Source organism: Trichosurus vulpecula, chromosome 9 (genome assembly GCF_011100635.1).
Source record: "Trichosurus vulpecula isolate mTriVul1 chromosome 9, mTriVul1.pri, whole genome shotgun sequence".
NCBI lineage: Eukaryota > Metazoa > Chordata > Mammalia > Diprotodontia > Phalangeridae > Trichosurus > Trichosurus vulpecula.
The window spans coordinates 13,506,573-13,533,051 of NC_050581.1; the positions used below are offsets into that span (position 1 = coordinate 13,506,573).

The 26,479-nt window shown below is 38.6% G+C and overlaps 1 protein-coding gene across 1 annotated transcript in view; it reads right to left on the reverse strand.

Annotated features, from left to right (window-relative positions):
- The window catches only part of PIGQ (phosphatidylinositol glycan anchor biosynthesis class Q), a 64,119-nt gene that overhangs the window by 8,764 nt on the left and 28,876 nt on the right, over positions 1 to 26,479 (reverse strand). Inside the window, exons 3-9 of the mRNA XM_036738780.1 lie at positions 24,872 to 25,003; positions 24,012 to 24,132; positions 8,936 to 9,062; positions 7,224 to 7,377; positions 6,049 to 6,160; positions 3,603 to 3,683; positions 2,035 to 2,149 (exon numbers count right to left, since the gene is read on the reverse strand). Of these exons, the coding sequence (XP_036594675.1) occupies positions 2,035 to 2,149; positions 3,603 to 3,683; positions 6,049 to 6,160; positions 7,224 to 7,377; positions 8,936 to 9,062; positions 24,012 to 24,132; positions 24,872 to 25,003 (842 nt within the window). The remainder of the gene's footprint in view (positions 1 to 2,034; positions 2,150 to 3,602; positions 3,684 to 6,048; positions 6,161 to 7,223; positions 7,378 to 8,935; positions 9,063 to 24,011; positions 24,133 to 24,871; positions 25,004 to 26,479) is intronic.

The window sequence follows — 26,479 nt, forward strand, 5'->3', positions numbered from 1 at the left end:
TATTGCAAGGTAAATGATCAATGCACATTCCTCAAATTCTTCATCCAGTGATGATGGAACTGGTTGGAATTGGTTCCCCTCACTAAGGCAATGTGGCAAAAATTCATCAAATGGCTTCTGAATTTAGAATCCCATACAACCCCCTCAGAATTAGTATCTTTCCTTCTGGCTTCTGCCTTCATGGGCTCAGTACTCAGTACCTTTGAGGCAAGCAAAACAACAAAAGTCAAAATGTGGCAGCTACAAATTTGTTCTTCAATGACGGGCAGCTTAGGTGTCCTTTAGATCCTTCTGGCTATCTTAAAAGACAGTAGCTTTGAAAAGTTGGTTTTGAAAATATTTACCTCTCAGAGCAAGGATACCGTGGGATACAGCACTTCCTATTTATTTAGCACTTTGATATTTACAAAGAATTTCCTTACAACACTATGAGGAAGGTAATGCAAGTGTTACTAACCCCATTTATAAAGTTAAATGACTTGTCCGTTATTTCACAATAAGGGGTCAGACAGAGATTCAAATTCAGGTCTTCCGATACCAAGATGAGTACTCTTGATCTCATTAAACGCCAAGTAGGAAGCTAGGTAAGATTACCTCTAAAGTTTATTCCAACTCTCAGTTTCTCTTGATCACCTAGTCTGGTAAATCAATCAGATAAATTTACATATCACACAGGCTAATCCAAGATCCAACTTGAACATGAAGGCCTGAGCATAAATGTCTTCTTTGTGCCGTCTGACTCAACATAAACAAGGGCCACATACCAGGTAAGAAAGACTGAATGACACTTAGGCAAAAACTGGGCCAGTGAATACTGCCTGGGGAATAGCCACTTAATTGTAAGCCAGGCTGGTTCTGATCACTCACGTGAATGTCCTGGGGATTCAGGCCTAGATCAAGCTCATCTCTTTTGACCAGATCCTGGTGGGTCATTTCACTGAAGGCCTTTGCCCTTACCCTTATATTAAAGGAATGCTGCAAAATCACACACTTAAGAGCAGAAGGAAGCCTAGCATTAAGTACTTTCTTTTTCTTTTTAACACTGCCCCAAAGTTAAAAATGCTAACATTTTGGCATGTAATTATCTCATCTGTTTTGCATGAAAATTGTTGGGCCTGGGTGCTTGTTTTGCCTAGTGTCAAGCTGAATGATGGCACTCAATTCTGTGTGTGAAGAGAGGACTTATGAAGGAAGACTAATCTGACCAGAACTTGTGATCTGTCCACACACCAAACTGCTACTTTAGTTAGTTTTAAACTAAGTCATACTAATGTTTTCCCTTCAAGTTGATCTGGAAAGTAATTGTCAACAAACATTTTGGAGACCTTTAATGCCAAGACAAGAGTGACTCTGGATGGATGGATGAACTGAACAGGGTTTGGCTCAGACCTGGGAAGTCACTCAGCTGACCTGTCTGGTCTAGGGACTGTGCAGGGAGGAACCTTCACTTATATTTTAATTAAATTTGCACTAGAAACTCTAGATCAAAGCAAATGGGTAGTCAGTGAGAAATATTACAAAAGCACAAAGAACATTTGTGCTCTGAGCCAAGACAGGTGTGAAGGAGTGGGTTTTTATGAACCAAGAGGTTCATTAAAATGGGATGAGATTAAAATCTGTGCCTTACATGAACAAGTCTGCCCAGCCTAAACCTAAACAGGTTTTGAAAAATGATTTTTTTCCCCTGAGACTTCTTTATAATGCCTATTATAGCTTTACTTTAATTTTTTTTTGCCAGATTTTCCTAACTTGATTTTGCAGACTCTCAGATTTGGAAGGAACCTCAGAGGCTATCTTGGCCAATCAGTGTATTTCTTTAGTTTAACTGGTAAAACAGTTAACTTATTATCCAAGTCCAGGCTCACTTTGGAGCACAGACTCTGATAGCATTCCGCCAATTAAAGAATCACTTTGGAAGGAGCATAATAATGGCAGCATTAGATGTAGTACACAATTTTAGATGTAGTAAGTATTTAATATTTATTGAATTCTCTTGCTAGCACAAAAAAACCAGTACCCAGACATAACACCTACCTGCAAGTCTGTAAGACCTGCATAGCCGAAGACCAATGGAATAGAGGGGAAGAGAGTCTATGAGGTCCACTAGCAAATGGATCAGCCCTTGTACGATCACCACCAATAGACGAAGCTAGAACAAGAACAGCAGCACTGTGAAAAGGGCCTCCAGGAGAAACAAGCAGGTCAGCCTATACAAGACATTTCCCTGCCAGCACTGCCCAGTGTAACCCAACTCTGGACCTCCTTGCTGCCATCATGGAAAGAGGCTCTCTATGCATCTAAGACTTTCGCAGGGACTGTACCTTTCTAATCTAGAAAGTCAGAAAAGTACACTGTTGGAGCCTATGAAGACTAATAAAAATAACTAAGCATTTATATGGTACTCTAAGGTTTGCAAAACACTTTACATGTTATTCTCACTGGATTCAGACTCCGAGCGCATTGTCTATTTTAATTCTGAAACTCAGGTGTCAAGGAATCAAAAACGGAGCCAGATTTTCTAGATGAAATTACAGACTTCTTAGCAAGCTTTCTATAACTTTCCCTGAAAAAGGAAGGCAACTAGGTAAGTCAAAGTTGGCAAGGAGAAATCATGTAACAGTTTCTTGAATAAAGGTTTGTCTTAGCACAGGCCACAATCACTATCCTTGCCAATAAGTTATTTCAGAATAGCTACTACTACCTAACACAAAACTTTGTCAGAAGAGGAATAGTGATCACCAGCTGGCCAGTCTTTCATTCATTCATTCATTCATTTATTTGCCAATGTTTCAAAGAGACATTGTGACTTCATATACCCAGTAGCTAAATCCTTTCTAAGGACTGAGGTATTCAGAGGTAAGCACCATTTTAGGCCCCTCAGGGACCACTGAGGCTCCAGTAGGAACGCACTAAATCAAGGGTGAAAAATTCCTGTCATAAAAGACAGAAGGTGGCACAGAAGGCCCTTTGATTGCTGACTGTGTCCTGTCTTAAAGTCTCTGCTAGACATTTCCCTCTACCATTGGTCTCACTGTTTCCAGGGCTTTTCTAGTCAATGCAGATGGCCCAGGACATACTCTACACCTTTTTTTCTTTTTCATAGGCAAAAAGAAAAGAAAGAAAAAAAAGGAGATCCTTTGCTAATATCTATGCTTTATGTTTCCCTACTAATTGCTTTAAAGAGCACCTATCAGCTAATGAGGGAGGCTTGAACCAGAAGAATGCCTACTGATTTCTATCTCAAGCCTAATCTTAAGGTTTTTGGCATCAAAAAAGGCATGGTGGACGCTGACCATCTGCCAGATGGACAAGGATCAAAGCAGACAAGTGGTTATCTTAGCAATTCTGTATGGGAAAATTAAATAGAATCCAGGGGAAAGACAATGGACCAGGTTTTAGTTGAGAGACTGTTTTAAGTACTCCCTAGAGAAGGCAGAACTTGGCAGTATGTACTTTTATCTTTTTCACCTGTGGACCCAGCAGGAAGTATAGCATATTAAATTGAAATGGGGCAAAAAAAAACCTCCCCCAAAACAGATTTTGGATGATTTTCCAACTTCACTCATGATGAATAGCATCAGACACTGGGGTTGTCCACTTACCAGAGTAAAGACCAAATAGTAGAGGGCTGTGGTGGGCAGAAGGAATAACAGGATGGTAAAAAGCAAAGTCCCAATAAATAGCTGTAGGACAAAACATACATTCACATATTGAACATTAACAGGAGGCAGAAGGACCTACACTTGAAAGTATCCTTTTACTAAAACTGGAGAAACTTCTGGTCTCTCCTCTTTGCTCTGAACTCATCCTATAACTAAAAAGAACTTCTGCTAATCTTTATGGTTTGGTTTTCACAAGAAAATTCAATAAACTATTCACTGTCTCTGAAAGCTTCCTTCTTATAATGCGCCTGACTCCGTTCAGTGTGTTGTACTTTAATTGTATCACAATTTAATTACTGACACTATGATGTTGATCACTTACAGCCAAGAGAATGACAAAGACTGTTATAAGCTAAAGGGGACAATTTTCTTTTGGCAGAGTAAAGGAAATATTTATCATTAAGGGGAGGGAAGAGGGATGCTAAAATAAGTGTTTATTAAGCACCTACTGTGTTAAGTGCTTTACAGATATTATCAAGATAAAACAAAAACACATTCCAAATGCTGGACTGTCACAAAGTCCAATGAACAAGAATAGGGTGACAGCAAAGGGGTTTGAAGGAAAGGTGCCTAAGGGGCAAAAAGGAATCAGGAGTAATCTAGGGAAAGAATGCTAGGAGAACTGGAGAGAAGTGAAGGTCAACAACATGTACTCCTCATACTTAGACAGCAGCTTTCAAAAATAATCTGTCCCCCATCCTGAGAATTACTTCAGTACTATTGATTCAGTACCATGAGGAAGAGACAAAGAAGCAGGAAAGGAAAACGAAATTGACTTGCCCAAGATCATTCAGTGACTTCACCAGTGGCACTTGAATATCATGCCTAAACAGAAAACTATTCCACAGGAAAAAGGAGAGTAAGCATTACCAGGAGCTTTCTATTCTGGATTGTCATCCATTTAGTAATTCACAGTTTATGAAAACCGATTATTCCCAAAGCAAAATGTACCGGAAAGCCCACTGGATTCAAAGTGTCAGGCTAAGCTTTGCCACTAACTAGCTATGTGATCTTAGGCAAATAACATCAATCTGGACCTCAGTTTCTCTGTTTGCAAAATGATGATGATCAGTAGCGTTCTATGATTCTATGAGATGCCACTGAAACACCTTGGTCAACTCCTAGACCCTATCCTCTCTCTCCCTTCTCCCAAACAAATGCAGAATGTTATTTTGTTCTACCTTGGATGCATGGATGAGCAGCCTTCTTGTATAAACCAGATCTTCCTTGTAGGCACATTTTAAATCATGATAAATACATGTTTTTCTAGGGCTGTGATTTCCACCCATGGCTATTTGTTAATTATTAATTTAGGAAAGAGTAGAGTCCAGCTATGACTCAATATTTTCATGACTCTGCTTATTTAAGGTTTTTACTACTCTAGATAACTGGATACTGGCTCTTGGCCTTGACCGTTGTGGTTTATTCTGAAACTGTACCATAGGAAACAAGCAGGATGGCCTAATGATGTTAGAAGGTGAGGGAAAAACCCAAACACCAGGCTGACCTGCTTGAAATTACTAGGTTAAAGGCAGGGACCAGGACAAATCAGGAAGGTGAGATATTCAGAGGAGACTATGGTGATAAATAGAGCTAAATGTTGTTATCAAACTATACAGGGGTGCACAATACTGCAGGCAGCCAGCTAGAAGGCTCCCCAAACATGGTTGGCTTGCATCAGCCGTCACCTTCCATTTCACGACCACTGGGTGCGAGTTTGCTCATGTTTTACCACTTAAGTCTTTATCCAAAGCGTAAATAATGATAAACATCATGAAGAGCAGGGAAAACAAGACCCTTTTCATGAGCTCAGACTCTTCTACTGTAAGAAGTATAGCAAAAGTAGTGGGCAGCACTGAATTTTCTTAGACTCTTACATTTAGTACTCTTTCTTTGGCTGTTTCTCATTCTCACACCAAATACCACATATTCTAGAACAAAACAGAGAAAGTGCCTCTAGAAATTCTCTGAACATAATAGATGTTTAATAAATTGCTACTGAATGAATGAATGCTTAGAGTAAGCACTGGTGAAGATTTTATGTTATATGCCTGGCAGTGGCTCCAGGAAGATGAGTATTGTATGTGCCAGCACATAAGAATGTCTTATGGTCTTATCATAACCTACCAGAGATAGATGGAGAAGAGTGGCAGCTAATCTGAGACAGTAGCAGGGATAGAGATTTCTGTTTGGGCAACATTAAAGGACGGACACCTGCTTTAGTCTTGAACAATGGGTAATTCAAAGGAACGGCCTATACTGCAGTCTGAGCAGAAGATGGAATTTAGGTGGCACACCAAATGCTAGAAACCACAGATGAGAGCAGCCTACATTGTATTCATTTCCAAAGACTGGAGAACAAGAATTGCATGTTTTCTGCTAATACCTGATCCAAATCATAGGAACAGGAATCCACCCGCTGCCTCAGGACATTCCATTTCTTTCCTCGGAAGAGACGCCAGAGAGAAGACAAGCCGTAGATCTTCAGACAATACAGTCTACAGAAGAAGGGAACGATTCACTTAACAATCATTTAGGACTCATGGGTCCTATGAGCTGAGAAAAACTGGGGATTCCACAACAAAAATATTTATCAGAGGTGATCTAAGATGATTAGGTTAGTGGATATTTTTCATTAGTTACTCAGAAAGGCTAGGTTACATCACTGCTCCCCCCCCGCCCCCCGCTTTTTTTGTTCAGAGATGTGATTTCATTCATGTAGGAAGGTCTCTTTCAAGGACTCTCTTTCTGCCAATTCGGACTGGCAGCTGCTATGCCACTCAGCACCTTGGAGGAGTATCTAGGGCACTGAGAGGTTAAGTGACTTGCTCAAGGTCACCCAGCCTCTGTCCATTATGATACGTTGACTCTTGAAGGTTCTTTTCAGAGAAATAAACTACTCCTCCCACCCATTAACTGTCCTACTCTAGTCCTCAGAAACTTTAGGTATAATAACAGTCATAATACTAAGTTCATATTTCCTTTTACATTTTACAAAGTGCTCTCCCTGTGGGGCAGTCGGTGGATGTATTACTACCCCCATTTTAAACCTGAGTGAGCATCAGCCCAGAGGGTTTAAATAACTTGCCCGAGGTCACACCACTAATAAGTGGGCATAATGAAAAGACCACTGAGTTTGGAGAAGGAAGACCAGATTCAGATTCCAGCTCAGATGGATGACTAGCAGGTATTTCACCTCTCTGGGCCTGTTTCTCAGCTGAAAAATGGAATCATTAAACTGGCTGGCCTCTCTTGTCTCCTCCAGTTCTAACTCTCCAGAACTCAGACTCGAACTTTTATTCCATGTCCAGTGCTTCTTCCACCACACCAAGATGACTTTGAGAATACTGTACACTGCTGTGGAGTAGGATTTTCCAGATCACACCCTGTACTAGCTGATTAAGATTTTGGTCTTCCTTGTCTGTGGAGAGTTTTAACTAATGAGGGGATTTGAAAGAGGTGGTGTGAAGTGAGTTTAATTTCCTCTGCTGTGAACCTATGGGCATGGTCAGAGGCCTATGCTTAGTGCCTTGGGAGAATAATTATGCTAATTGTACCCACCTGGCTCCATAGACGTAAAAGCAATAGATGTGGAAAGTGAGGAGTGCAATGATGTCTGAAAGTATGGACAACACCACTGTCAGACCCAGGCAGGCTGAAAGACCTACATACCACAGGATCATTTCAATGAATGGGGACAACAAATGGATATAACCTAGAAGAAAAGAATAATTTCCCCTATTTCAGTTGGAGCAGCTTTAAAAAGCTTTTAAAAGCAGTACCCAAAGCACAGAAGTCATACACCAGGAGAACTAGGTTTCTATCTCTATCTAACAAATGGCTTCAAACCATCTTTCAGACACTTGTGCCCCTCTAGGTATTGTGGATTAAGACCAGATTCTCTCCTCCCCATGATTTCTGTGGAGACTACATCTGGGAACCAACTAACTCCCACTACTTTCATTTAAGTTTGCTTTCCTAACAGCAAACATGGAAGCACTTAAGCCAAAACACTCCACTCACATTGAGTCAACACACAACTACTGAGGTCCTGAGGACAAAAAGATTAGCTTTCTTACTGAGAATCAGTGACAAGAATGGGAGGAAGAGGGCATGGTGTGAAAGGATTCCTAAAGCGTATGTACGCAATAAGATCACATTTCTGGAATGAGTTTGGTAGAAATTTTAGCAAAAGCTGTAAAACAAAGTGAGCCATAGGAACTCCTCAAGAAATCTGGAAAATGAAGGTTCAGCTATTTTTAATTCAGTGATACTTAGTTTCCTTGGGAACTATGAGGAAATGCAGCCTCAGAAAAGAACAGACTGGTCAGACCTGATTCTTCTTAGGGTTTTATTACTTCTTACTCCATACTTTACTCATTTTGGCTTTGTTTGATCAACCCAAAAGGGCTAGGGGTGGAGGCCTCTTCTTTTTCTCTGTTGCTGCCAACAGCCTGGGCCTTGCCTGGCCCCACTATTTTATCCTTTAGTTCATCCAGAGACAAGATAAATTTTACCAAAAGGGCTTTACCAGCCCCTCTAACAAATGGAGAGTTCAGGGCTCTTTCCCTGTGATCCTCCAAGTCTGTCCAAACTGGTCATCAACCAACTTTCTTGACCAATTAATTCCCTCTCCCATCAGCCTAGCCTTCCTATGTGACCAGCTGCCATATTGCCTTGAGAAAACTTGACAGTTATTTCAGCTACTCCTCTAACCCAAGTCCTGGGTTCAAAGCTGGCAGTGCTTGCTTCGCACTCTCCCACCAACTTCCAGTTGCCATTAGATGCAACATCAACAAACATCTATTCATATTAAGTCACCAGGCTTGAAACACCTTATGCAAATTCCACATAAAGTAATATTAGTTATAAAGCAATATATTGTGATACATATAATTTTCACCAACAATAAGGGAAGGGACATTTCTTTACATGCATAACACAACCTAATCTTATAATTACGATGTAATTAACTAGCAAGATTAAGAATGGGTGGACCTGTATAGCCTATCAGAAGAGGATCTGGGTGAATGTCATCCTGTCTTCCTAAAATCAATGTAACTCTTCCCTGAATTCCTAGATTGGATTCCCAGGTCTTTTCTTTTGCTCTGTCACTGACCTCTCCCACAAGTACAATCTGAGAGCAAACACTTAATAAATTACTTTCATTCATTCATGCTACTCTTTCCCACCAATGCTACTAGGCCTTCTCATTTCTTACTGGGGCATTATTTGACAGCAGAGCATAGAAAACAAGGAAAAGCTGTACTTACTAATCCAAAGGTGAATGTGGTAGAGAAAGAAGCGACCCAACACCTGATCCAAAGCCCGGTTCATTTTTAGACCAGCAGGAACTCCCATCAGCCACTGCAGCAGGTCCTGGAGTTCCCGGGCTACATGCTGTCAACATAAAACAAAAAGCCCATAGGAGAGAATGATACTGAATCTAAAGTTTAGCAGGTCTTAGCTCTGAGGAGTTCACTGACAGAGCAACACAAGCTTAAATAGGAGGTATGTTATTCTTCCACAGAAAACAGGACAGAGATTAAAGAACTTACCCAAAGGCCCACGGCAAGTCAGAAACAGGTCAAGGGTCAAGGAAAAAGGACCAAACACAAGTATAAAATGGGCCAGGCAGGCCCATTCTTTGTATTCTGTCTTGCTGACCATCAGCACCAAAGGAATGTTTCACTGCACATGCGCAATTCTCTTTAATTTCATTTAAAAAGTGTAGACATGCAATTTAATCTCTTTTAAAATGTTTTATTGAGGACTTTTGTTTGTTATGGCATTTATTTCTCAGTACTTTGCTGTAGCCCTCAGTTATTGAACATTCTGTTGTAACAAAGAAAAAGTTCTGCAAAACTGATTTAGAGCCACTGGGTGTGCAACATTCTGCCCCTCGAGTCCCTCACATCTCTACTGAGAGGAAGTTTGGTTCATCACCTGTTCTCCGGAACCAAAAGTGGTCACCGCAGTGGCTCTGAGTTCGGCTGCCTTTTAGTACTGTTTTCATTTACAACGCTGCAGTCATTCTATAGAACAATCTAATTCAGGCCAATTCAATTCAAACACAAGTAGAATGAGGGCAAGAAACTGATGTAATCTCAGGGTGTTGATATAGTGGAAACAGCAGTGGACTTGGACTTGAATCCCAACTTTCTCATTGATTAATAAGTTATTTTCATCTATAAAACTGTGATCCTAAAGCACAGGGTAATCCTGTCACTCTCCAGCTCATGAAGCTTCAGTTGTTCCCTATGGCCTCTAGAATAAACACAAACTAGTCTATCTGGCATAATGTCCTTCACAATCTGGCTTTCCAGACTAATTGCACACTTCCCTTCATGCCCTCAATGTTCTAGCCAGACTGACCTCCTTGTAAGCAATCTTCTATCATTTTACCCTGTGCCTTTACACAAGTCATCCCCATATCTAGAATGGTCTCACTCCTCACCTCTACCCTGAAGAATCTGAGCTTCCTCAAAACCACAGCTCAGCAAGGGGATTTCAGAAAATCCTGGAAAGGCTTACACGAACTGATGCTGATCGAAGTCAGCGGAACCAAGAGAACGTTGTACACGACAGCGGCAACGCTAAGTGATGATCAACTGACTTGGCTCTTCTCAGCAAGACGATTCCGAAACACTCATGATGGAAAACGCTATCCACATCCAGAGAAAGAACTATGGAGTCTGAATGCAGAGTGAAGCACACTATTTTCACTTTATTTTTTTTCCACAGTTTTTCCTGCTTCTTTTTTCACAACCTGACTAATGTGGAAATATGCTTTGCATGATTGCACATACATAACTTATATCAAGTTGTTTACTTTCTTAGGGAAGATGGAAGAGAGAAAAGGAGGGAGAAAAATTTGGAACTCAAAATCTTATGAAAATTAATGTTAAAAATTGTCTTTACAGGTAATTAGAAAAAATAAAATACTTATTTAAAGGGGAAAAAAAGCACAGCTCAGTTGTCATTCCTAACAGGAGGGCTTTCCCAATTGCATCAGCTGTTAGTTCTCCCCTACCAAATTACTTCATATTTACTCTGTATATATTTTGTTGTAAAAGAAAGTATTTTGTAAAGCTGAAAGAGCCCCATAAATGTGAGTTACTATTAATTAAATTATATATTCATAAATAAGGATTGTATCAATAAGCATTTATTTATGTAATTAAGCATTTAGGTGCTAGAGATACAAAGATAAAAATCAAACAGTCCTTGGCCTCAAGGAGTATGCACTCTGTGGGAGGAGAAAACATGGACATATATAAATACATACAAGCCACCTCCCAAGCAGACAGAAGATGATCTTCAATGGAAAGGCACTAGCCGGAGGGAGGAGGGAGAGGCCTGTGCCAGGAATGGCCTCCTGCAAGAGGTATTAGGCTTAGTCTTCAAGAAAACCAGGGACTCTTGAGATGCAGAGGAGAGCATTCTAAGCAGGGAAAAGGACAGTGAAAAGACATAGAGATGGGAGATGACATGTTCTTTGTGAGGGATGGCAAGTAGGCAGAACTAAATATGGCTGAACCACAGATTACATGGAGAGGAGTAATATATAAAGAAAATAGAGAGAAAGAGAGAAGGGGGGGCAGATCATGAAGAGCTTTAAATGCTGAACAAGGGAGTGTATATGTGATTCTAGAGACAATGGGAAGCCACTAGAATTTATTGATTGGGGGTGGGGGGTGGGAATTAGGTTAACATGATCAAATCTGCACTTTAGAAAATATCACTTTAGTGGCTGTGTGAAGGATGGAATGGAAAAGCCTGAGACAGAGAGAACAATCAGGAAGCTACTAGAATAGGTTAGGCAAGAGATGATCAGGGTCTGAACTAGGGTGGTAGTTATGCGAGTGGGGAGTAAGAAACACTGGAGAGAGAAATGACAAGATTTGGCAACAAATTGGGTATGTGCTGTGAAGGAGGGAGGAGTTGAGGATGATAGTGAGTTTGGGAATTGGAAGGATGGCATTGCCCTTGACAGTAACAGGAAAGCTCAAAAGAGGAACAGATTTTCTGGGGAAGTCTAATGGGTTTTGTTTTTGAGATGCTTACGAGATGTCTAGTCTGACATGTCCAATACACAGTTGGTGATGTATGACTGGTGCTCAGGAGACAGACTAGTCCTTCTGGATGTATAAATCTGGGAGTCATCTGCATAGAGATGATATTTAAACCTATAGATACCAAAGGAATCACCAAGAGAGTAAGGAGGAAAATAAGAAGAGGGTCTAGGATAGAGTCTTGGGCTTCTGAACTCACGGTCTGGGACATGAATGATGACCCAGCAAGGGAGACTGGAGAGGAGCAGGCAGATGCAAAAAAGTTATAAGACTGATGATAGCTTACACCCCTAACTGCAGTACTGCCTTAGACTTGACAATATGATACAATAAACATAGAGGTGGGTTTGGAGTCAGAAAAGCCTGCTTGCGTGACTGGGGCAAGTCATTTGACTTCTCTGAATCTCAGTTTTTTCCTGCCCAGGCATTTTCACCTCCATCCCTAACTCCCCAGCCCTGACTGGCCTACAAAGCTGACTGACTGGTATTTTCCAAATAAGGATACCCACAAGCATGCGATGAGCTGTGTCTAGGAAGACTCTCTGCACAACAATAAAGACATTTAGCTGGTCATCATTGTCTTCTGTATGCTTGTCTTTGAATCCCAACTGATCCAAAGTTTACTGTGACTTCAGAGTATGATGTTGACATGTAGAATGGAATCTAGGGGATTGCTATGTATAAATCTTCACTAAGTACTGTCTGAGACCACCCATCCTATAATACTTTATGAGTCCTATCCTTTCACCAGGTCTATGGCTTTTGAACAACACATGATCAGTATTTTTGTATTACTATAGCCCAACCCTCTTGTTCTGATAGTTTTTCAATGCCATTTGAGTGGTAGCAACACATAAGTGAGGTGTGTATGTATGTAACATACACATGTGGATTTGCCCTCACATTCCTGAAGAATTTATTAGGGATTCAAAGGTTTTTTGGAGTCCCTAATAAATGATTTGAAAGTAAGTTCACTTATTCCTTTTAGTATCAAAAACTTAAGAGTTAGCAGAGCAAGACAGCCACTACTCCCTAGAGAAATCCAAATAGTAATATTCCCTCCCTGCTGCAGGAGCAGATGTATGTCTTTTTTTTTTAAAGATTATTTATTTTATTATTCGTATTAATTTATTTTTAGTTTTCAACATTCACTTCCACAAGATTTTGAATTCCAAATTTTCTCCCTATTTCTCCCCTCCCCCTCCCCCAATGTGCATTCTGATTACCCCTTCCCCCAATCTGTCCTCCTTTCTATCACATCCCCCCTTTTCTTATTTCCTTCCCTTCTATTTTCCTGTAGGGCAAGACAGATTTCTATACCCCACTGCCTATATATCTTATTTCCCAGGGCATGTAAAAACAATTTTTAACATATGTTTTTAAAACTTTGGTTCCATATTCTCTCCCTCCCTCTCCACCCCACCTCATTAAGAAGGTAAGCAATTCGATAACACTTCCATAACAGTGACGTATTTCTTTCTTATCTCTCTCTCTCCCTCACCCACCTGGAACACTGAGGACCAGTACTGGAACCCTGCTATGCCACCATCTAATGACAGATGACCCTTGGATCAGAGTCACGCCCATGGAGAAGTTAGTTATCCATGGATTGGTATTAATTAATATGAGAGAAAATTAGCACCAGAGAACCAATTTCCAAAAGTAGAGCTTGGGAAAAAAGACAATCCTGGAATTTTTAGCTTTGTCACTAATGCTAAATGTAACAAGAAAGTACAAAATGTGACTCTACATTTCAAAGAGATGCACGGGAAGCTTATAGAATTCTGGAACACTAGGTGTATTCATTCTGTTCATTTTCCCAACCTCTAAAAATCCATCTTTCTAGTCTAGTACTTGTTTCTCAACTCTTCCAACATTTACCTTATCAGTAACTGTCATGAAAGCACTACTGCTTTGTGCCAACAAATCTTGCCCTTGCAGCTGAGAAAAGAACATACTTTATAAATAGAACTTATGTAATATTTAAAGCATAAGAGCCTGGCAACAGGAAGAGATTTTCTTTTTAAAATTAAATATTTATATATCTGTGCAATTTTGAAGTCAAAAGGTTTCCAGTCAAGGGTGTCCAGGGAGCTTTGCAATGATTAGAGAAGTTAATCCCCGAACCTGACATAGCATTACAATTTTGGGTATAGGCCATGCCCAACGATCTCAGCCATAATGCTTTGTAGACCTTTTTGCCCCAGTGTGGGTTTCCAGATCTCCAAAGACTTTGCTAGTTTTCAGAAGAAACAGAATAAAACATATGAACCCTCTGAACTCAGATCCTTGATCTGCCTCTGCTAAAAAATGAAAAGACAGGAAAGAACAGGGAGGTAATACCTCACTAAGAATAATAATAGTTCATATGATATAAGGTTTGCAGTGCGCTTTACCTACATCATCTCACTTGATTCTCATAACAACCCCATGAGAGCAGTGCTATATTAGGACACAGAGCCCAATAGCAATCATTTGGAGCAGGAACGTTCCCCTTAGACAAGAACTCATCTGAAGAGGGGCCAATAAGTTAATGAGAAGGGAAGCTTGAGAACATTCAGAAGGATCATGAAACCAAGTCACCAATAACTTTAGATGTATATGTTGACACTTCTTTGAGAAAAATGGGAGTCTGTCGCTACAGGCTCACTGGCTTCTATTGAGAATGATCTCATTTAATCTGAGGATTATTGAAAAGTCAGCTGGCTTTTTCTTTCAACGTGCCATGTGCACATTACTTTATGAACGTGGGATAAGGAATAACGTGAAAAGGCTGGTGAGATTTGTAGACGCCTTCAAGAGATTGCCATGTAGACAATTAGGGAAAGGGAAGGAGAAATAGTGTAGGTTTTACTTCATCTCCAATGGGTAGAAGTTATTAGGGGTTGAGGCACAGGTTTAGGCTTCATAAAGAAGAAACTTCCATTATGAAGGTGGAATGGGCTGATTCACGAAATAGTGAACTTCCCAACATTGAAAGTTCTCAGACAATAGCCAGGTGACCATCTCTCAGGGATTTTGTGGATAGGATGGGTCAAATATGACTAGGGTTAGATGACCTCTAAAGTCCCTTCCAATGATAAAATTCTATCATTCTAATAAGAAAATCAAAACAACAAGTTTAACTAAGTGAAAGAAAGGGGAAGGTGGTCCCAGAAACATAAAGGTGAAGAAAACCAGAACAACTGATACAATACCCATCAGAGGGAGTAAAACCACATTATTGAATTAATCCTTTTGTGTCGTGTTGAAAAACTGCAAAATCAGCCTAAATCCCTACAAAACTCCTTTACTTCTGAGGTAAGGATATAAGAGGCAAGCAATAATCACACCAGGAATTGTTTATTTCCAACAGTTCAAAGGGCCAACCATTATTTTATAAATTCTCAGAGCATCTCTGAGATATAAGAGATGGATATTACTGTCCTCACTCAGGAAATGGGGAAACTAAGACAAAGAATTTAAAGGTAAAATGAGAGGCACCATCTCATCAAATCTGTGGTACAGCAAGAACTAAAATCGTATTTTTGATGCTCAGCCCACTATTGGGTCTCTTTCACACACTAGCATAACTAAGGACAGAGACTGAGGAAGAATATAAATTATTTAAAACAATGTACAAAACAAGGGTTATCAGGTTCCATGGTTCCCAAAGGACACCTAATGTTATAAATATGTCCCTTAAAATTTAAAAATGGCTAACTCCTAGTAGCCACAGGAAAACTCAATAACAGTGAGGATAAGGCATTTTCATGGAGGCTGCATGGGAAAATGCAGCGAAGCCAACACTGCCCTCTCAAATATTCAGAAAGACCTGTGGTCTAATTGCTATTTAGTCATGCCTGTCCATACTGCGCAACTCCTATTCCTGTTCCCCCATTTACCACAAAAGGTCCTCCTAATATGCTAAGAACCTTCCTAGATTTCTTTTGACCTCCAGAAGATTTTAGTAGGGCACACCGGCTGTCAACCCATAACCCCCTCACCCTCATCACATGACCAGTCCATCTTCTTTTATATCCATTTCTCAGATGTCATCCTTTATTCTTGCTCTTTTTTCAAAGTTCCTGTTCATAATCACCATGCACCTCTTCACTGACCTCTGTGTAATATCTATTTTTAATTCTCTGGATCTCTATCTTACAACCACAGAATCACACCAGGAGAATACTGAGACTTAAAAGACGGGTCTTTATTTTGGAGAGAAGTTTCAGTTCATTAAAGGAGCTGTGCAACACTCTGAAAGCATTCCCTTCCTCCTGTTTGATTCTGGGCCCAAGTCATTGTCCATCTGTACTACCTGTCCCAGACAGACACACCGAGGGACCAGCTCCAGGCTGACTAACCAATGCTGTAACCTAGTTAACAGATACAGTCCTTATCTACTTGGCCCTTCTTCTGTAGATGACCAGGTAAACTCCTTTGAGGGGTTACATAAGTCTTCAATGTTCTAGGACTCTATGCAACCAGAACGATGTCATCTGCAAATAGAAACCTCTTGGAGGACCCGACCATTCATAGAAAACTCCTCTTTAATGTGAGCTCTATGATGAATCTCCTCCACTAGAGCATGGAACACCTTTGGCAAGACTATATCTCCTCGTTTTAAAACTCATGTGAAAGTTGTGATCAGAGAGTTATTGAACAGGGCTATTCTTATTGTTATACCTTTTTTGAATGATTTTGAGGCATGGGGGTATTATTGGAAGAGAGCATTTAACATGGCTTTTTGCCAATAGCAATGGTGGGATTTTACATTCTTTACTTCCTTCAATCAATTGTATGACGGTAAAGATGTGGTGAATTGTAGAATGCTGCTTTTAAAAACCTACCCTATTCCTTACTAATGCCCTCACTGAATGTACGTGTAGATTATTCTCATAAAAATTTTGTATGGATGGGAAAGGAGGCATGTAACTTGTTAGTTATGGATGTTCTCAGTCACTACTTTATTTTCTCCACTTCCCTTCAGATAACCTGTGAATCAATATCTTCACACTCTAGCAATTTTGTCATCTCTACTACAGATCACTATATACATCTGTGTAACTCACTGAATGCTGATGATATAAGGCAGGGATATAGTCCTGGTCTTCTACTTCCCTCTAAGGAGAAGGCAATAGAGTCCCCAGAAACTGTGAGATGACTCGGGCAAAGCAGCAGAGAACAAGTTTAGGCATCCAAACTCTGTGGTATAGAAGTGAAATGAGTGTTGATTAGGAAAAATTATTCCCACTGGGATGTGAAAAAAATGAGGTCAAGAGGTCATTTCATAGCACAGCTCTCCTTTATTACCTTAAAACAGCAAGAAATGTACCAAGTGCATAAAAAAAATAGGAGAAAAGAAAGAAATTCTCATAAGGAAAACCAAGAGACAGACTGAAGAAATGAGTAAACAAAAAAGACCTAATAATAAGGGGTAAAAGAATGTAAGTAGAAATCTCCAGAAAGAATAATACTGTAATAACTATGACTAAGAATCCCCCAAAAGAGACTATATAAGAAAAGTAAAAGAAGAATTAAATAATTGGAGGAATATTAATTTTCCATGTTTGGACCATGACAATGTAACAAAAATGATGATACTACATAAATTAATTTATAAATTTAGTGTCATATCAATCAAATTACTAAGGAACTTCTAAGGGATTGCAAAGGGTTTTTTTTTTAAAAAAACTAAATGAAAGGATAATAAAATTAATTTGCAGGAATAAGAATCTTAAGGAAAATAATGGGGAAAAAAGTAGGAATAAAGGTGCCCTAACAGGCCCAGATCTCAAACTACTATAATGCAATAATCATAAAAAACAATTTGGTACTGGTTTAAAAAAATAAAAATTGATCAGATGCAACTGAACATACTAGTTCAATAAATTCAGACACCAACCAATAGAGCAAAGACTTCCTATTTGACAGAAACTGCTGGGAAAATTTGAAAGCACTCTGGCAGAAATTAGGTTTAGGCCAGCATCCTACACCATATAACATAATAGACTCCAATTAGATATATACCCTAAACATAAAAAAGTCGTATCATAAAGAAGTTGGATGAGAAGGGAAATAGATACCTTTTTACAACTTTGGCTAGGGAGATAATAAGCTTTTGCACAAGAAAAGTCAGTGTATGTAGAACTGGAAAGGAAAGTTATTTTGGATAAAAAAATATTTGCAGCAAATTTCTGTCATAAAGGTATGATAGCCAATATATATTTGGAATTGGTACAAGCATAAAAAACAGGAGCGCACATTCCACAATCAACAAGACAGGCAGTTCTTAAGTGAAGAAATATATGCTATCAACAAACAAACAAAAGACTTCAATTCACTAAATATGAGAGAAATGGAAATCAAAGCAACTCTGAGGCTCTACCCCATCATACTGGATAAGATGACAAAAGAGGAAAATGGCAATTGTTGGCGGAACTCTCACACTGATACACTGTTGGTAGAAATGGAAAGTGACCTGGTCTGTCCAGAAAGCAATTTGTAACTGTCCTGAAAGTCATTAAATTGTACCTAGCCTATGACCCAGAGAAAGCACTTCTAGGAACTAATAAATAAAACTAAGATCTGGTTTTATGAAAAAAACCAATAAAATTGATAAACCCTTGGTCAATTTGATTAAAAAAAAAGAAAACCAAATTATGAGTATCAAAAATGAAAAGGGTGAATTCACCTCCAATGAAGAGGAAATTAAAACAACAATTAGGAATTATTTTGCCCAAATGTATTCCCATAAATTTGACAACCTTAGGGAAATGGATGACTATTTACAAAATACAAATTGCACAGGTTAACAGAAGAGGCAATAAATTACCTAAATAATCACATCTCAGAAAAAGAAAGTGAGCAAGCCATCAATGAACTCCCTAGGAAAAAATCTCCAGGGCCAGATGGTTTTACATGTGAATTCTATCAAACATTTAAAGAACAATTAATTCCCATATTTTATAGACTATTTGGGAAAATAGGTGAGGGAGTCCTACTAAATTCTCTTTATGATACAAATATGGTACTAATACCTAAACCAGGAAGAGTCAAAACAGAGAAAGAAAATTATAGAACAATTTCCCTAATGAATACTGATGTAAAAATTTTAAATAAAATATTAGCCAAAAGATTGCAGCAACTTATCAGGAGAATAATACACTACAACCAGGTAGGATTTATTCCAGGAATGCAAGGCTGGTTCAATATTAGGAAAACTATCAACAAAATTGATCATATCAATAGCAAAATTAGCAGAAACCATACTATTTCAATAGATGCAGAAAAAGCTTTTGGCAAAATACAACACCCATTCCTATTAAAAACACTAGAAAGCACAGCCTTAAAATTATAAATAGCATCTACCTAAAACCATCAGCAAGCATTATATGTAATGGGGATAAGCTAGATGCATTCCCAATGAAGATCAGGGGCAAAACAAGGATGTTCATTATCACCCCTATTATTCAATTTGGTACTAGAAATGTTAGCTTTGGCATTAAGAGAAGAAAAAGAAATTGAAGGAATTAGAATAGGCAAAGAAGAAACTAAATTATCACTTTTTGCAGGTGATATGATGATTTACTTAGAGAATCCTAGAGAATCAAGTAAAAAACTATTTGAAGAAATAAAAAAAACTTTAGTAAAGTTGCAGGATATAAAATAAACCCACATAAATCCTCAGCATTCCTAACATTACTGACAAAGCCCAACAGCAATAGATAGAAAGAGAAATTCCATTTAAAGTTACTGTAGACACTATAAAATATTTGGGAGTCTATCTGCCAAGACAAATGCAACAAAGAACAGGAGGGAAGCAAAAATTGGGAGAAAATATTTAAAAGTTCAATTCATCCAAATGTTCAGCTACAATCCTATGACAAATAGTTAGGCTATGCAGATATCTTTTTGGCAAGTGTGTAAAAGTATACGGTCAGTGCTGCCACACGAAAGCAAACTGGTCCCATCGTCTGGAGTCTATTGGGACGGTAAAGAAAGCATTGGCCAAGTCAATAACTGCGTACCAAGTCCCATCATATTTCTAGAGCCTTTCTGTTAAGGTAACAGTATCTGAAACATCAGCATAAAAGGAAGGAGTCATTTTATTCAGTTGTCTATAGTCCACTGTCATTCTCCGCGTTCCATCTCATTTTCGTACTGGCCATACAAAAATATCCCATCCTTGTCACCAAATGTAACAGTAAGGCGATAAACACAACATCAGCGATAATCATGAATATGCCTGTGTAGTTCTGTATTGCAAAGTATGAGAAACTCCATAAAGAAGGTAAAAGAGAAATTCCATTAAAGTTACTGTAGATACTATAAAGTATGTGGGAGTCTACCTGCCAAGACAAACCCACGGCCTATAGGTACATAATTTATGAAACACTCGTCACACAAATAAAATCAGATTTAAATAAATGGAAAAACATCAGTTGCTCGTGGTTAGGCTGAGCTAATATAATAAAAATGACAATTTTATCTAAGTTAATTTACTTCTTCAGTGCCATACCAGTTGAACTACCAAAAATTATTTTACAGAACTGGATAAAATAATAACAAAATTCATCTGGAAGAACAAGAGATCCAGAATATCAAGGGAATTAATGAAAAGAAATGCTTGGGAAGGTGACCTTGCCATACCAGATATCAAACTGTACTATAAAGCAGCAGTCACCAAAACTACCTGGTACTGGCTAAGAAACAGAGTAATGGATTAGTGGAATAAAAGATGCAGTAGTCAAACTCTATAGCAATCTACTCTTTGATAAACCCAAAGAATCCAGCTTCTGGGCTAAGAATTCACTATTTCACAAAAACTGCTGGGAAAATTGGAAAATGGTATGGCAGAAACTGGACATAGATGAATATTTTACACTGTATACCAAAATAAAGTCAAAATGGGTTCATGATTCAGGAATAAAGGCTGATACTATAGGCAATTTGGGAGAGCAAGGAATAGTTTACCTGTCAGATTTATGGGAAAGGAAAGAATTCATGATCCAACAAGAGATAGAGAGTATTACGAAAGGCAAAATGGATAATTTTGGTTATGTTAAATTGAAAAGTTTTTATATAAACAAAGCCAATGCAATAAAGATTAGGAGGGAAGCAGAAAATTGGGAGAAAATCTTTATAACCAGTGTTTCTGATAAAGGCTTCATATCTAAAATACACAGGGAACTGAGCCAAATTTATAGGAATAAAAGCCATTACCCAATTGAGAAATGGTCAAAGGATATGAACAGGCAGTTTTCAGGGGAAGAAATTGAAGATATCTATAGGCATATGAAAAAATGCTCTAAATCATTATTGATTAGATAAATGCAAATCAAAACAATTCTTAGGTACCACATCTCCCCTGTCAGGTTGGCTAACATGACAAAACAGGAAAATGATAAAGGCTGGAGAGGATGTGGGAAAATTGGAACACTGTTACATTGTTCGTGGAGTTGTGAACAGATCCAGCCATGCTGGAGAGCAATTTGGAACTATGTCCAAAGGGTTATGAAAATGTGCATACCCTTTGACCCAGCAATGCCATTTCTAGGGCTGTATCCCAAAGAGATCACACAAGTGGGAAAGGGACCTGTATGTACAAAAATATTTATAGTAGCTCTTTTTATGGTAGCAAAGAAATGGAAATCAAGGGGATGCCCATCAATTGGGGAATGGCTGAACAAGTTGCGGTATGTGAATGTAATGGAATACTATTGTGCAATGGGGAAGATATGGACTTCATAATAACGTGGAAAGACCTATGTGATCTGATGCTGAGTGAGAAGTGCAGAACCAGGAGAACACTGTACACAACCACAGACACATTGCTTCTGTGATGACTAACTTTGACAGACTTGGCTCTTCTCAGCAATACAAAGCTCAAAGACAGCTCCAAAGAAATCATGATGGAAAAAGCTATCTACATCCAGAGAAAGAACTATGGAGTCTGAATGCAGATTGAGGCAAACTATTTACTCTTTTTTTCTCTTCTTTTTTGTTTTTGTTTCTTGTTTCTCATGATTCATTCCATTGGTCATAATTCTTCTTTACAACTTGACTATTGTGTAAATAAGTTTAATACAAAGGTATATATAGAATCTATATCAGACTACATGCTGTCTTGGGGGGGAAGGGGGAGGGGTGGGAAGGGAAGAAAATTTGAAAATCAAGAACATGTAGAACTGAGTGTTGTAAACTAAAAATTAAAAAAAAATCTAATAATAAAAAAAAGAAAGCACTTCTAGGCCTATACCCCAAGGATGCCAAAGATAAAGGGAAAGGGTTCGATACCTACAAAAGTATTTGTAGCAGTATGTTTTGTTGTACCAAAGAAATGGAAAGAAAGTAACTACCCATCCACTAGGGAGTGACTAGACAAACTGTGACAAATGAATGGAAGAGAATATTATTGCATTATAAGACACGAAAAATATGAAGGATTCAGAGAAATTTGGGAAGACTTCTACGAACTGATGCCAAGTGAAAGGAACAGAGCTAGGAAAGCAATTTACATGATGACCACAATATTATACAGGACACAGTTAAAATATTTGTGTTGTAAAGGACAACACCTTTGAAAAACTTCAGAATTCTAATCAAAATGTGACCTTTAGTCAAGTCAAAACACGACTTTAAAGGACTGATGATGAAGCATGCCTTCGACTTCTTGGCAGAGAAGTCACAGACTAGAGGTTATTAGACTAAAGGTACATTTTCAGACATGGGTAATGCATTAATTTGTTTTGCTTAATTATACATATTTGTTATAATGGTGGGCTGCTATTCAGAAGAGTATGAGTTAAGAGATATTGCTAGAAATGCAAAAAACTTTTAAAACAAAGAACATCAATAAAACATGTAAAAATACACAGAAAATTTTTTTAAAAATTCAGAAAAGTGGGACAAATGGTAATCATTATTACTTTTAAAAATTTGACAGCCAGCTTAAAAAAACAAGCTGCACAGATGTGACAATTTCTTACACTATTCTCTTTTTTTGTATGTTGAAATAGTTTTGTTAATCATTGAGTTCATAACAAAAACATTTTTAAAGAGACTAGAATAACCCCAACAACCCCTAAAGTAGCCAAAATGCTTAATTTTTTAAAGTAGAAGGAAAACATGATGAGCAAAATTATAGTTCTTAAAGAATTTGAAAAGAGAATCAATGGTTTAGAGCAGAAAGTGGAAATTTTTAACAAAGCACAGGATACTCTGAAAAATAAAATAGAAGCAATGGAACATAAAATGATTTGTATTTATAAACAGCAGATCCAAAAGCAGGTGCCATGGTCCAATGCCCTTTGAGTACTGTGTGTCCATCTGCCCATGGTATGAGGCAGATGGAGGATTTTTTTCACCGTGCTTATATAATGGGTTGTAGCCAAAACCCTGCTGCTTCTAAGGTTATTATAAGAGAATCAGACCAGGGCAGGGAGTTTACTTGTCCTTTGAAAAATCAGAAATATTAATATGCGTTAGTAACAGAAGGAAGTAGCTATATCTGATCAAATGAAAGAGAATGTTAACTTTGTTTCATTCAACAAATTATGATATGACAAAGTTATCCTCCAGTTAAAATATTTCTAAATTGGGTATCTCCAATAAGTGGCATTAAAAAATCTGGTTTTAAGACCAGAATATAGTCTTTAAAGACAGGTAAAATGGCACAAATTGGGGTAACAATTTGGAATGAGAGTCAAATATTTTATTCTTTCTTGGCTCTATTTCAAGTTTTATCACTACTATGTTCTCTCACACAAGTCACATGACTGTATAGATTACTTTGTTTAGCTGTAAAAACTTATTTTCTGAGCCTTTTTTAATTGCCTTGAACAGAGAAGTTGGTGTTAACTATTGAATACTCTTAAGATTTTAAAACATCAGTTATTTTATTGTGAAATCTGCTAGTATATCTACGATTACTTTACATTTTAGTAGTAGCAGCAGCAAGGAACAATCTTGTTTATTCAAGAGTAATGGTATTTTGGATTTCTGAGTTTCATCAGGCCAGAACAAAGGATACAGGTTGTAGCTACACTCTCCACCCACTGCCAAGAGAGCTTTAAGTATTCAATCACACCAGGAGAGCTTTGGGGAAAATCAATCGGCCAACAGATCTTTCTGAAGCACCGACTACATGCAAGGCATCGTTCTAGCTACTCTGAAAGGATACAAAGAAATTTAGGTAGAAAGGGCTTTTCCCTTTAAAGGGAGGAAGGAAGATGAACCAATTCCTGGCTCAGTCATAGGGCTTCAGGTCTAGAATTTCAACTTAACTCACATCTGCAACTGGGATGAGAGCATCAGCCAGCTGACCAATCCGATTCTTCCTGTATAACCAGGACAGCAGCATGATCCCCAGAGCCATGTCAAGAAGGAGGGAAACAAAGACGTTGGCTTTCCTGTGAGAGGGGTAAAACGGTAGAAGAGTAAGGTAGTGAGTGGGATGTAGTGGAGAGGTACTTATTTAGAGTGGGAAGACCTCAGTTCAAATACTGGCTCTGTTCCTTACTACCTTGCTGACCTTGGGTAAATCACTCCCATCCCTCTAAGATTTAGTTTCTTCATCGTTGGACTAGAGGATTTCCTAGTGCAAAATTCTATGAAAGGTAGAACTTGGTCTTAGGATGGTCTACACTGGCAGTTAAAATACATACAGAGAGGAGACTGTCTCAATAACAATAACAACTTACATATGTATAGGGGTTTACATTACGAAACACTTTTATATCCACTCTTCTGTTGTATTCTCATTACAAGCCTGTGAGATAGGCAGGGCATGAATTAGGCAGAGAAATCTGCCAGGGTTCACACAGGCATTAAGGAACAGGGCAGTATTCAAATGCAGGGCTTTAGACCCCAAGGTCAGTACTCTTTCCCACTGCATCACCCTCTTGAAGGACCCTTAAAAGGAGTTTAGGTGGGATTTATCAGGATAAACGTAGGCTATTTTTACTTTCTATTAATTCCTAAAATTAGAGAGTGATGGTGAGGGGCAGCTGGAGACATAACAGAAGGTCAGAACTCTCTGCCAAGGAGTCTTCTTTAAGGTTTACTATTAGTGAAAACCTCAAACTGCCCTAGGGAAGGGTTATGCCTCAAGATGCTAGATGAAAAAACAAGAGGGTGAGAATACTGTACCTCATCAGTTGGGTTTGGTTCTCAGCTTTTTGGTTGCTAAAGACAAATCTGAGATGTTCTAGTCGACATCCAACCTGCTCACAAGTTGAGAGTTTGCTCCATATGAAGGACAAAGGCCAAAACTTAAGTATTCTGCAGAAATAAAATGGAAAAATATATTTCTGCCACTAGAAAAAGGATAGAACGTTACATGTCAGTATTAACACTACCTAATGATTCCATTTTGCCTGAATTTTTATCTCTTAGAAGGTTAGGAGTGAGAATTGCTCTATCATGGGCCCATGAGCCTCTCAAAAGTATCTAGTAATGAAAGGAATGTGAAACTAATCTTACAACTGGGAAGCAGTTTCTGAGGTCTCCAAATATTGGCACTCATGCCAATGAGCCTACTGCAGGTCAACTGGACAGTGGAAAAGCACTAACAGAGGCCTAGAGGACTGCTACTAGGACTTGAATAACTTCAGAACTACTCAAGTGGACTAGGTACAGTCCTAGGCATATCCAGAGCTGGTTAGGAGTAACTGCTAAGGACACTAAGAGAGGCAGCTTATTCCAGTTACACCATCAACTTCACTTTTTAATATTAACCTAAACCAATCTTCTTCAATACCATCTCCCCAAAGCCAACTTCTAAATAGCCTTCAACCTGCTGAATTCTCTAAAAGATCCAAAATGTTTTCTAGATTCAGAGAGGAAAATGGCCAAGATCATTCAGGCAACAGAGCTGCCCTCCAGCTTTCCCCTGACTAGTTACCCCTATGATATTCGAGAACCTCCTCCTGTTGTCTATAAAACTTACTTAATGAGACGAGACTTCTTATAAAGCAAAAGAAACAATTCTTGGATGCAGTTCAATGAGCTATTTTGATAACATTTGACTGTTATACAGAAAAGATGGTTTCTCAGGAGGAGAAAACAAAACTGATATGTGGCCTGTTTTCAACACCCTGTATTTCTAACTCCCATTAACTGAGGGCTCAGGACCTTCACTTTCAGTTCAGAATACTTGCTGCATGCAGGCAGATGTGCCTCAAGCTCATTAAAAAAAAAGTGGTGCTGCCAACTGCCTGAATTTAGAACCTCAAAAAGAAAGAGGTCTTAACTCTGGGCAAATTTTAAAGGTTTCTGTATTACACTAGTTGCTCTGAATCATTTCCAAGAAAAATCTGCATGAAAATGTGAATTGCACTGCTTCTAGGGCTGTATCCCAAAAAGATCATAAAAATGGGAAAAGGACCCACATGCACAAAAATATTTATAGCAGCACTCTTTGTGGTGGCCAAGAATTGGAAATGGAGGGGATCCCCATCAAGTGAGGAATGGCTGAACAAGTTGTGCTATATGAATGTAATGCTATAAGAAATGACGAACAGGTGAACTTCAGAAAAACCTGGAAAGATTTATATGAATTGATGCTGAGCAAAGGGAGCCGAACCAGGACAACTTTGTACACAGTAACAGCCACAGTGTGCTACGACTGATTTTGATGGACAGCCCTTCTCAGCAATGTAAGGACCTAAAACAATTCTAAAGGATTCATGATGGAAAATGCCATCCACATCCAGAGAAAGAACTATAGAGACTGAATGCAGAGCAGACTATTTTCTT